General features: G+C 37.5%; 3 protein-coding genes across 6 annotated transcripts in view; 1 reads left to right on the top strand and 2 right to left on the bottom strand.

Moving 5' to 3' along the window:
• eif3k (eukaryotic translation initiation factor 3, subunit K) overlaps nt 1-2,928 on the bottom strand; it is a 6,603-nt gene extending 3,675 nt beyond the window's left edge. Inside the window, exons 1-6 of one of the 2 annotated variants that reach the window (XM_014015929.1) lie at nt 2,763-2,928; nt 1,756-1,854; nt 1,539-1,659; nt 1,352-1,426; nt 1,173-1,239; nt 967-1,044 (exon numbers count right to left, since the gene is read on the bottom strand). In XM_014015929.1, the coding sequence (XP_013871383.1) occupies nt 967-1,044; nt 1,173-1,239; nt 1,352-1,426; nt 1,539-1,659; nt 1,756-1,854; nt 2,763-2,824 (502 nt within the window). In that variant the 5' untranslated portion in view covers nt 2,825-2,928. Of the gene's footprint in view, nt 1-966; nt 1,045-1,172; nt 1,240-1,351; nt 1,430-1,538; nt 1,660-1,755; nt 1,855-2,762 lie in introns of both variants that reach the window. The other variant, XM_014015928.1, reaches the window with a different exon arrangement.
• Nucleotides 2,929-3,407: 479 nt separating this feature from the next.
• Nucleotides 3,408-8,497, top strand: ech1 (enoyl CoA hydratase 1, peroxisomal; the record flags this gene model as incomplete). Its single annotated transcript, XM_014015922.1, is given in 10 exon segments — nt 3,408-3,448; nt 3,910-4,081; nt 4,236-4,324; nt 4,407-4,531; nt 4,605-4,653; nt 5,483-5,547; nt 5,831-5,901; nt 6,065-6,136; nt 7,578-7,728; nt 7,845-8,497. Coding segments are annotated over 10 exon segments (940 nt in total), but the record flags the coding sequence as incomplete, so codon positions are not given.
• The window catches only part of cep295 (centrosomal protein 295), a 20,473-nt gene continuing 16,826 nt past the window's right edge, over nt 8,283-11,929 (bottom strand). For all 3 annotated transcript variants that reach the window (XM_014015894.1, XM_014015895.1, XM_014015896.1), the window contains exons 23-29: nt 10,564-10,874; nt 10,338-10,493; nt 10,209-10,269; nt 9,460-9,705; nt 8,673-8,769; nt 8,484-8,583; nt 8,283-8,407 (exon numbers count right to left, since the gene is read on the bottom strand). In XM_014015894.1, coding sequence (XP_013871348.1) covers nt 8,369-8,407; nt 8,484-8,583; nt 8,673-8,769; nt 9,460-9,705; nt 10,209-10,269; nt 10,338-10,493; nt 10,564-10,874 — 1,010 coding nt within the window. In that variant the 3' untranslated portion in view covers nt 8,283-8,368. The remainder of the gene's footprint in view (nt 8,408-8,483; nt 8,584-8,672; nt 8,770-9,459; nt 9,706-10,208; nt 10,270-10,337; nt 10,494-10,563; nt 10,875-11,929) is intronic.

Raw genomic sequence — 11,929 nt, 5'->3', positions numbered from 1 at the left:
GTTGTCATTTGTAATCATCAAAATTAAACGAAATAAACATTTGAAATATATGAGTTTGTATGTAATGTATGAATATAATATACAAGTTTCACTTTTTAAATGGAATTACTGAAATAAATCTACTTTTTCATGATATTCTAATTTTATGACCAGCACCTGTACAGTTAAGAAAACCTCCTGTCAGGTTTGTTGCTTTTGAAACGTTTTCCACACACTGCATTTGTTGATCAGTGACAGACTGCTGCATCCTAAATGCACAAAGGAGCATTACTGCAGATCCTTCCTCCCATCAGCTGTTAGACTCTACAACCATCACTGCTCCCAGCAATCTCGATTAACATCCATGTTTGTGTTTGCACATCAAACAACTCTACCTCTCAATCATTACATACATAATAACCAGAGTAAATTGTACATCGTTTTTTTTTCTGCACTGGACTTAATGACTGAGTTCGACTCATTTTGCACACCCCCTCGGATCCTGAGTCTGTCATGACTGTTTTTTCCAGTAATTTCGTATTTTTCTGCACAATAACTTGCCATATTTTTCATTTTATCCAAATTCATCTTGATAGTCTGGTACAGTAATTATTATTCTTATTTTTATCTATGTTTATTGTTTTGTTACTATCTTTAATTCTATTATTATTGCTACAGTTGATAATGTCACATAGAAATATAATATACTGTTTCTGTGGATTGATGTATGTGTCTGCTGCTGCTACTACACCTGAATTTCCCCGTGCGGGACAATAAAGGCTGTTTCTATCCTTCTTTTCTATTCATATTTAATGTTTTCTATTTATTAATAAAGGTGAAAAGCATTAATAGCATTATGTATGTAGGCATTAACTAAAGTCCTCTAATTTCTACACAGTACCTTCATATAATTGACATATTTCTGTATTTTGTTGCTTTAAAAGCCACAGTTTGAGTAAGCGGAGCTCTGTGGCTCAGAGGTCTTACCCAGGGGGTCTCCCAGCATCTCTGCCAGTAACCGGTGCTCGATGGTCTGGTAGGTGATCCCCACTACGTGGCAGATGACTGAGGGAGTAGATCAGGGACGTTTAAAACAGGATTATTTTCTGAGTCAGTCTGTAGTTTCTGATTGGTTGGCAGTCCAATAAAACAAATAATTTACTGTCATCATTTTGTCAGAAATCGACGCTCACATTTTCGAACGGAGTCCTCAAAACCAGTAATGCCATCGATGAGCTCCCGGTTCTCCTCCAGACTCGCCTGTGAGGACCACAAAGAGGAGAGAAACATTTTAAAAAAGTTTAATAAAGTGGGCTAAAAACAGGCTTTTGCAGGACGAGATGAAACCGAGGTGTTTCTGTGAGCCTCATACCCAGAAGCTCTGGAAGTGGCAGGTCTCCAGCAGGTTCCCCAGGTAGAGGATCTGCCTGATGGGACGCTCCTCTTGCTGCGACACAGCAGTCAAGGAAACAGACCCCCCCAAACCCTCAGGACAAAACCCACCAAACAATTAAAAAAACAATATTAAAGCAGAAACAGACGGAGCACCAAAAGGATACGTGTGTTTGGTCGATCATGCACTTGCAGAGAGTGAAGTCTGTGTGCGGCAGGTTGGTCAGAGCTTTCAGCAGAATCTGTGACGTCACATGAGTCTGGAAGTAGGCTGGATTAAACTGGTACCTGAGGAGTTATAAAGAGCCGCCGTGTGTCTAAAGATCAAGAATATTCAATCGAACCTGGAATAAAAACTGATAAATAATTTATGTTGGAACATACAACTTCAACACGGCCAGGTTTGCCTCCAGGTCGTAGGCGTTTTCTCTCGCTTGCGTTTCCACGTAGCGCTCCAACGTTGTGAGGTTTTCAGGGTTGTACCTGTGATGATACAGGTGATAAGTACCATTAAATCAACGCTTGTTTCCTGATTGTTTACACAATCAAAGAGTTACATGCTGAATTTGGGAAAATGTTTTTTAAAAGTTGTTTTGCTGTTTTTTTCCCCTTTTTGATAGCCGTTAAGTAAAACTTTAGCACCTGAATGCAGTTGTACTCAGTTGGCAAATTAAACTGACATGAGTGAAATGTATAGATGTGAGCACATTTTTAAAATAAACTACCCTTTTCTTCTCTTTTAGAAACATTTGCAGCTTCTGTTTAGTTTTCCTAGACAAGAAAAACTGGCAAATAAAACCTGAGGCCTATTTTCAGTTCTTTTAGTGGTTTAAATGATTTAAGTGTTATGGTTCAATTAATTCAATTCCAGATAATGTGTGCTTTAAAATTTGTTAACACATTTAATAATTAATTGTTATTATTTTGCGCATTTTTATTTTAATTATAAACACCTCTATTAAAGACATTGAGCTTCAATATTTTTCCTCAGTTTACAAAACATAAAAGGTCCTAATATAAATACAAGTTCAAATAATACAGAAGAGAAAAACATAACTCTTCCAACATATTTATCTTAAAATCCACAAGCAGATAACAGTTTTGTAAAAAATAAAAAATGTAATAACAGAAAAATCGATTTATCTTGACTTTTTACTATCGCAAACTTTGCTAACTAGCTCAGATCAAATCTAATGTTGGTTAAATCAAATTACGATACAGCTTCTATAATAACTATCCCAACCTAAACTGGATAAATCATTCAGCCTGGGTAAAATAGTGTAAATAAAACAGATCCAAAGCGACGAAGAGTGGTTTATGTTAGCAAACATGCTAAGCTAACGTTAGCACCATCGTCTGATTTACCAGTTATTTTAGCTAATCTAGTGTACCTGTCGATCCCTCGTAGGAGTTTCCCAACGTTCGCTCTCATCTGTTCGAACGATGAAGCCATTTGGTCCAATTTTATGGATTAAATTTTTAAGGGAAAATATATTTTAGCTTACACGTGGACCGAAAAGCAGAGAAGAACCGGGAGCGGAGGAGAAAAAAGAACGGACCGGAAACTACACGGACAGAAATGCCGATGGACCGCTGAAGTTTGGTTCGAGCTATTTTTGTATTAGTAAAACTCAAGCTGTAAAAAATGAAAATAATAAAAACAATAATTAAATTACTAACCTACAAATCTTTATAAATCGAAACTCATTAAACGGACTGTTTTGAGCTGGGATTTCCAGCATCAGTGCGTTATTTGAGCTTATCGGCCACCGTAGAAGCGAACTTACCTACCTAGGTGTTCAGGTAACATGTAAGTTAATAAGAGCTATAAAAGTATTTTAAGTGATGATTCTTGCTGTTTGAAATTTTTAATTTGATTAAAAACAGTCGCGTCCTCTTTCAGCAAGTCAGCTACTGACTGACGCAGCAAAGACTCGTGAGTTAACCGTTAGCAGCTAGTTTAGTTAGCATCAGGTGACCTGCTCTGTTTTAATTTTATGAGTAACTAAAGTTTCCGGGCTGTCCAGGGTTCAAAGGGTGATGTTGTCCTTAATTATCAAGTCGGCTATCCCCAGATGTGAGTGCAAATGTTTCGGTTTTATCGACTTGTATTTTTATTTGTTTGTTTGTTTTAAATGTCCTTGTGTGTTATTAGAAGTGCACCTGTTTACAGTGGAATACGTGCCAAAAACAAAAGGTTTGTGTTAAAGGTCGCCACTGCAGCTTCGCTCTGCTTTACGAAACTACTGCAGAAAGCTTTTCCAAACTCTAAAATCTACTTTTATGGTATTTTGCTGGGTTAGCATTTGAATTGCAAGTTTTCTAAACAGTAGTGTTGCAATAAAACATTTTAAGTCCTAAAATATAAATAAATCTGTAGAAACGTCATTATTTTTATGAGTGGCAGTATTTAATTTTTGTTTTTAAGCATGTGGTAACTTATTTGTGAAAGAAATATAAAGAAATGTGTGTGTGTGTGGGGGAGGGGTCATCCAGCTCCTGTGAATGAAACCCTACTGTTGTTTTCTTCCCTCTCAGACCTGAGGTTTCAGCTGCCTGCTCAGGCTCTCATCAGAACCATGTCGACCTCAGATGGACCCCCCTCTTCGCCCTACACCACGCTGGCCATCAGTCGCCCCGCAGAGTCCATCACACACGTCCAACTCCACAGGCCGGAGAAACTCAACGCCATGAACAAAGCTTTCTGGAGGCAGGAATCTCTTCGATGTGTTCCTGGAGTTAACTGTTATTGTTGGATGTCGCAGAGCTGTTGGGAAAACGTTTTTATTTCTTATTGAATCTTGTTTTTTTATTATTATTACATATTTTCAGATCTGAAACTGAAGCTTCTGGGTGTTTTTCAGAGAGATGGTGGAGTGCTTTAATGAGATCTCTGAGGACAAAGACTGCAGGGTGGTGGTCGTTTCTGGAGCAGGGAAAACCTTCACGGCCGGTGGGTGTCGGGCGGCCTTAATGCCCTCGCTTCCTTCACAGTCTGATGTTTTTTTTATTCCCTCAGCTCTGCTGATTTCCAGGTCTGGACTTGATGGACATGGCGGGTGACGTGCTCCAGCCGGAAGGCGAGGACGCGGCCAGGATCGCCTGGAACTTGAGAAGAACCGTCACCAAGTATCAAGAAACCTTCTCCGTCATAGAGAAGGTCAGAGCTTCAGATAATCACCCAGAACAAAGAAAATCTGAGTCAAAATGTTGAAGTGATTCTGTTCCTGTAGTGTCCGAAGCCCGTAGTGGTGGCTGTTCATGGCGCCTGCATCGGAGGAGGTGAGACTTCTGATTAAAAAATAAAAACATCATATTTTTCTCTTGTCAGGAATAAATCTTCACATTTGACTTTAACAGAGAAGAATCTTTATAGAGAAAAAATCAGAGCTTAAACTCGTTTCCCTGTTTAAGATTTAAAAAAATCTAACATTTAACGTTTTATTTGTTAAATCTAACACTTCCTGTCTTTTATTAGTTTTATCACAGCAACATCTGAACTCTTTAATGTCTTTAAATCTGAATTATATCACTAAAAACTGAATTAAGTTCTGATTTGTGAAAAACATTTTACACGGTTTTTAAAAAATGGACATTTAAAATATTTATATTTGCATTTGATAAACTTAAAATTTAAATCCATTTATTCATTTAATTTAAAAACAAAAGAAATTCACTTACAAAAAAATACATCAAATAAAATGAAAGGTAGCACAAAGAAAAAAAATCTTATATCTGCCCCATGTAAAAAAAATATTAAATAATAATAATAAAAATTTCAAACAGTAACAATGTTTAAGTAAAAAAAATTAGGTTATTCTCACATTTGATACTTGGTCCATCATTAAAATAAAATATACACTAAAACTTTGACTTTGATGCTTTAACTATTCAGAATCTTTATCAGCTTTTGTTTTTGTTTTCATCTTCTGTATTGGTCCAACTTTTAAGTTTCTCAGTATTTTAGGATTATTTGTGTTTTTGTGCGTTAATGTGCTGATTTGAATTCCTTGACATTAGAATTCCTGTTTCTGTGATTTTTGTTTCATTTATTCATGTGAGGAGTGAAAGCAGCCGTCATGTTTCAGTTTGTTGTGTTTTGTTCCAACAGGAGTCGATCTGATTACAGCCTGCGACATTCGCCTCTGCAGCCAGGACGCCTGGTTTCAGGTTAAAGTACGTGGAAAATATAGAGTTAAACTAAACAACAAAATAATCTCAACACAAAACTGAGGGAAGAATCGGAGTAATAAAGAGAAACAGAAAGATGGACTGAACCTGGGTGCTTTGATACAAAAACAAGTTTCCTTAGAACTTGAGTTCACTTTAATGAAAAGAATAATTTTAAATCAGAAAAGACCTTTAAGGTTTAACATCTGTGCAGAGTGAGAGGTCTGTTTGTTAAAGAGCTCTGAAGCCAAATTAAAACAGTTAGTCTCAGGTGTTTCTGTCTCTACAGGAAGTGGATATCGGACTCGCAGCAGACGTCGGAACCCTTCAAAGACTTCCCAAAGTGATCGGCAGCCGCAGGTGAACCAAACCCATTTTTATTTGTTTTAGTTTCACTCACGACCTTTTTAAAACTGCATTAAATGACCCTGTGTGTTTTCATGCCTCTGTTTCAGTCTGTTAGACTTTGTTGATAAATGAAGTTTGACCATGTTTCTGCCCTGTGGTGTCGTGTCTGTTTCAGTCTGGTGAACGAGCTCGCTCTGACAGCCAGGAAAATGTACGCCGATGAAGCCAAGAGCAGCGGGTTGGTCAGGTAAAAACACAGGCTGTCATTAAATCGGACTAAAACGAGCACTGCTGCCGACTCCTCAGGCAGAAAACTCGCTGCTCTATCCTGAAAGCTACTTGATGTCATCGCCTAGTTTTCATATGTGGACATTTGTCAATAATTGTGATCTAGGCTGTTGGAGAGATCCCTGCACCACTCGCTGCTCGAAAGCAGTGTCAAAGTCTCTAATAACACCGGGGGGAAAAAACATCGCTAGATTTGTCGCTTTTAGAAGAAAAAATAAAAAGTCCTTAGTGGGGTCAGAAAACACACTAAATCTAGTGACAAAGTTGGCAAAACTAAAAACAAGATGTTTGTAGTGTAGTTTTAGCTCAGTATGTAAAACTGAGTTACAGTTAATTAATGGTCATCTTCAATCCAGCTGACCCCAAATTGTAATCAGTTGTATATATTTACTCAGTTTTATTAGAATCAGCTCAGTGGTTTGTCAGATACTTTTTCTAACTGAAGCAGACACACAAAACAGGTAAATAAATGCAGCTCAAACAGTAAATTACTGTTAACTTAGTGTTTAACTTTTTAATGGTGCCACATTTGTAAGGAACATGCATTTGTGGGATGAGGAGTAAAGCTGAGGATGTGGGTTCATGAAAAATTTGTCAAATCTTCTGTCAGCTGATTTTGTTGACTCGTTTTGCCAATTATAGGATTTACTGCCAAGAATTTTTACAACAAATCAATCACTAATTTTCTTACTTTTTGTGCCAAGTTTACATTATTAATAATCATTAAGTGAGATGAGACAATACTTTTACACATTAAAGTTAATTTACTGTCTTGTTAACATTGAATTGTATTTTATAAATACAAGTAGCTTTTAGTTTTTTTTTTTTGTATTCATCAAGTGATTAATAAATGTGAGCCATCATATCGAAATGAGGATTGTCAAATTTGGTCAAAATGACCTAATTACATTTTCAGATTCCTGCTTTAAGAGCTACATTTTGACACCTGGATCATTCTGATATCATAAGTGCATCCAGAGATACGACTTAATTTGTCTTGTTGGTAACAATAATACAACAATACTTGGTCTGAATCCTAATTTTAATGAGGAATTTTTGATGTCCTTATAAAGAGGAAACTTCAAATATTATTTGAATATTGAGATTTCCCAGCTGGAATGAAACAAAACATTTCTAGCTCACAGGGAAAATCTCTAAATATTTTGCTCAAATTCAGTGTTTTTGTTGCTGCTGCACAAAAATTAGTTTTATGATTATATTTCAGACAGCTCATTCAAATGATACATTGATAAAGCATTTATTCATTATGTTTTGACTCTATTTGCCTATTTCTCTATAAACCACTTTTAGACTTAATCCTCATTTCGATGTGACGGGTCATAAATAATATTGTTACTTAACTCTTCAGCTCTGTAGTAATTCTTTCCCTCCGCCTGCAGCCGGGTGTTTGCAGACCAGGAGGCCCTGATGGCCGGAGCCCTGGAGGTGGCGGGGGAGATCGCAGCTCGCAGTCCTGTGGCCGTGCAGGGAACCAAACTGAACCTGATCTACTCCAGAGACCACAGCGTAGCTGAGGGGCTGCACTACATGGTGAGGACAACTCTCTGCTCTTCTACTGAGCCTTAAAAATGATCTGAGCAACAGATCCTGCTCCGGTTAGAGGAAGCAGCGTCATCCTGCAGCTAACGCAGTGTTTACGTCTGCAGGCGGCGTGGAACATGAGCATGCTTCAGACTCAGGATGTGATGAAGTCAGCTCAGGCTGCCATGGAGAAGAAGAGTCCCAAGACGGTGACGTTCTCCAAACTGTGAGCTCTGCTGCAGGAGAGTTGAACAGTTTGTTTTTTAAACTCTCTGTCTGCAGAGGAAACCTTTTCAGTTTTTACTGAGCTGCTGCCAAAACTAACATCTGTTGAGTACTTTCTGTGTCTCAGTGATTTGTTTAAAAGCTTCTGAAACAGAATTTAAAGGATTTCATTTTGTTTAGATGATTTTTTTTTCTGCTGCAATGATGGTTTGATTAAAACAAAACAAAAGATTACCATAATGCCATTTCTATAAACAACTATCTTCATGAATGTGTTTTTTTAAGTTTTGAAAGTTAAATATTCAGCTCTTTAGAATAAATTAATTTTCAGACGAAACTGTTCATAAAATGGTTTATTGATGTAAAATCTACAAATAAATTAACATAAATTAAAACACTAAAAGAATCAAAGATTGTCTTCATGTCACCGAGTCTGTTTGGCACGAAGCTTCTGTAACGTTTTCTGTGGAGATTAAAAAAAATTAAAAGTTGATGAGCAGCAGTTTGACACCTGCAGAATGTTTTTTTTAAATAAAAACCTTGTGGAACTCTTTGGCCTTCAGTCTGTTTTTGGCATAATCTTCTTGTCTGGTCCTGATGGTTTTCAGATGTTTGACCTCCTCCAGCTGCTCGTACAGCCTACACACACACACACACACACACACACACACACAGATCAGATCAGTCAGAAGGTTAACGAGCTGAGAGGAAATGGATCCGGATCAAACCTCTGAGTTCTCCTGTGCATCACAGACAGGTTGTGTTTCCTCTGCTCTGCAGTGCAGATCTTCAGCTCAGCTGCTGGTTTCAGGCTGGAGCCATGATCTGAGAGGAAACAAGATTGTTACAAACAGCTGATTTATTTTTGACAAGTTCATTTAAAAGAATCTACAGAGACCAATAGAAGAACCAGTTTTGGATCTAAAACCAGTTCTAACTTCAGAGCCACTGGTTATTTTTGACACTTGACACATTTTTTTAAGTAAGTGTAAATTAATAAGGTAAGATATATTTTTATTGTGCCCTAAGAGGAATTTGTTGCAGGCAGAGGTGCAGTGAAGACATACAAACACATTAAGAACAAAAGAAAACCAAACATTTCCCAGTGTAATTCTCAATAAAACAGCTGAACTGAAACATGACATCTGAAACTACAAACAGGAAATTTGCACCAAAGACAAAAGTATTGCACATCCCGACAACTCATCTTCATTGATTTTATAAAACCAACAATAAAGATTAAAATTTATTAAAACTATCATAATCAACATAAGATTAAAAACTAATCAAGGTTTGTAAGGTAAAGAAATGGATGATGGAAGATAATTTCAAACTGTTAACTTTGTAATGAATTGCTCTATAACATTTCCTCGAAGGTAATCTGCAAACAGAACCTGAGGCGGGTCCTGCAAGATCCTTTTTGCCTGTTTGATTACAGTGACCTCAGGCTGCAACGGCTGAAAACTTGAACCCAATCATTTTCATTGAGGTTTTATTATATTAATGTAAATGTACCTGAAGAGGGAAGCTGTGAGGTTTTTGTCCCGCTGTTCTTCTGAGGTTCTGAAGTAGTCCTTGCCATCCAGGTGATGGATCCGGCTCTAACTGGATCTTGGTTCTGAGGTTGAGTTTTTGCTCGAGCTGCTTTGGTTTTCATCTCCTGCACCCTGCGGCTGGAGCTCTGAAGGAGAGCCGTGTGTTTCTGCAGGAAGACCTCCTGCAGGTCTTTCCCTGGACCCCACTGGAACTCCAGGACGGTCCCTGAACAGAAACATTTGATCACTTTTCATGATGCAAACATTTCCTTTTCAGTCACGTGCTTTAAACATCAGAGGCAGCTGTTCCTGCAGGAAATCTGTCGAGCAAAATCAAACTTTAAAATCAACGTGAGGCCATCCAGATGTTTGGTGTTTTCAGCTTGGCTCACTCAAACATTCCCTGGATGTTAAAGCTAGCAGATTTACTGTTCGCACCTTTTTGTTCTCTATTTATGTAACAATGAGTTTGACTTTATGTTATTGTGTAAGAAAATGTTTGGAGAAAAAACAAAAACAAAGATTATCCAAGGCTGTTGGAACTGAAGTAGGGGTGAGGAGGGTGCTGCACAGATGTCTAGATGCACGAATGAAAGATTGATGAAAACATTTTGTTTTTAATCTGGTGCAGAAACAGCAGTGTCGTGTTTGTAACAGGAAGTGGTTCTCAAACAGTTTACATGGATAAATAAAGGTTAAATAAATAAAAAATGTTTTTGTTGATGGTACCTGAACGTGCCTGACGTTGGTCCTCAGGGGTCTCCTTTGGTAACGATGTAGAAACAAGCTCCTGGTGAACAAACGGTTCAGAGATCAAACAACCTGCAGCACGAGTCAAACTGAGCATCTGTTAAATACCTCCGTCTGTTCGTCCTCTTTCACCCCCCCAGAGAGGGGGTCCTCCTGAACGGTCTCTTCTACGATGGTGGTCTCCTCATCCTGGAGCGTGGTGTCCGTCAGACTCACTAACGTTATCTGGGACTGCTCAAGGATCCCCTCCTCCTCGGCTGCTTCCTGACAGACAGGAGTGTGACGTGAGTTCAGGATTAAATCAATATTGACAGAGAGAAAGAGAAAAACCCACTTTTATTTTGTCTGAAACAAGAAGAAACTCGTGGTTTTCTCCTGCACTGTGCTCACTGACGGCCTCAGTGACAACAGAGTCCTGAGGACGACTCTCTGAGAGGACGAGCTGGGAGAAGGACTCCTGTAAGGAGGGGGAGGTTCTCTCTTCTGCTCGAAGCTGCTCAGGCGACGGTTCAAACCCCACAGAAGGTGTGGAAAAGCCGAGGGAACCCTCAGGAACGTCGTGTTCAGGCAGGTGAAAGGTCGCGGGGGGGTCGGCTGTTTCATTGTGGGTGATTTCAGCCTCCAGAGGGTGGAACACATCTGAGCCTGAAACAGTAAAAACCATCAGAAATGAAGTTTTTATAATCTGAAGCTGTTAAATCTTTAACTCTAAAGCCCCAAGGGGTTTTCTTGAAGTTTTTGCTTTAAATCCCATGCTGAAATGTAACTGAGTGTATCTCAGCATTTACAAACTACTTAAATCATCTTGGTATCAAAATAAAGCAACACTTGAGAGATGTCATCAGAAGTGTAAAAATTAAAACAGCTTCTGTGGTTTTAGACATATTAGGGATGGAACTTTTGTTTTCTTCTGTATGAATAATTTTTTCATTAGACAGTATATAACCTATTTAAAATCATAATGAATCAGGCTAAAAACTATTGGAAACCATAAATCCACTTGTGGACATCACCTGTGCAAAGATTTGTGCTGCTGAAATTAACTGGAGCAAAGTTACAGAGGTTTTAGTAAAGAAATAATTTAGCATTTAGTCATTCTGCACAGGACAGACCATGATGGTACCATTAATAAATGTTAAGAAATCTGAAGATTTTACTTCCAAAGTTTTATTTTTTCTTACCTGCCTTAAAAGACTTGTTATTGAATGTTTGTTCTTTTGAAAAGTTATCCAAACATTTATTTGTCACCATATATATTATATAAAATAATGAGAAATTATATTTGACTTCAGTTGGATCATATTCACTCTAAATCAAGTAACTAAAATCTTTCAACACACTTTACAACATTTAGGTATACTTGGACTTGATTTAAAAACAAATATCACTTTCCATTTGTTGTAATGTATTTACAGATTTGTTGTAATTATTTACAGATTTGTTGTAATGTGTTTACAGATTTGATGTAATTATTTACAGATTTGTTGTAATGTGTTTACAGATTTGTTGTAATTATTTACAGATTTGTTGTAATGTGTTTACAGATTTGTTGTAATGTGTTTACAGATTTGTTGTAATTATTTACAGATTTGTTGTAATGTGTTTACAGATTTGTTGTAATTATTTACAGATTTGTTGTAATTATTTACAGATTTGTTGTAATTATTTACAGATTTGTTGTAATTATTTACAGATTTGTT

The sequence above is a fragment of the Austrofundulus limnaeus genome, unplaced genomic scaffold (assembly GCF_001266775.1).
Source record: "Austrofundulus limnaeus strain Quisiro unplaced genomic scaffold, Austrofundulus_limnaeus-1.0 Scaffold136, whole genome shotgun sequence".
In the NCBI taxonomy this organism is placed as follows: Eukaryota; Metazoa; Chordata; class Actinopteri; order Cyprinodontiformes; family Rivulidae; genus Austrofundulus; species Austrofundulus limnaeus.
Note: the sequence above shows the minus strand (reverse complement) of the source record. Positions and strands in the feature narration are given on the sequence as shown.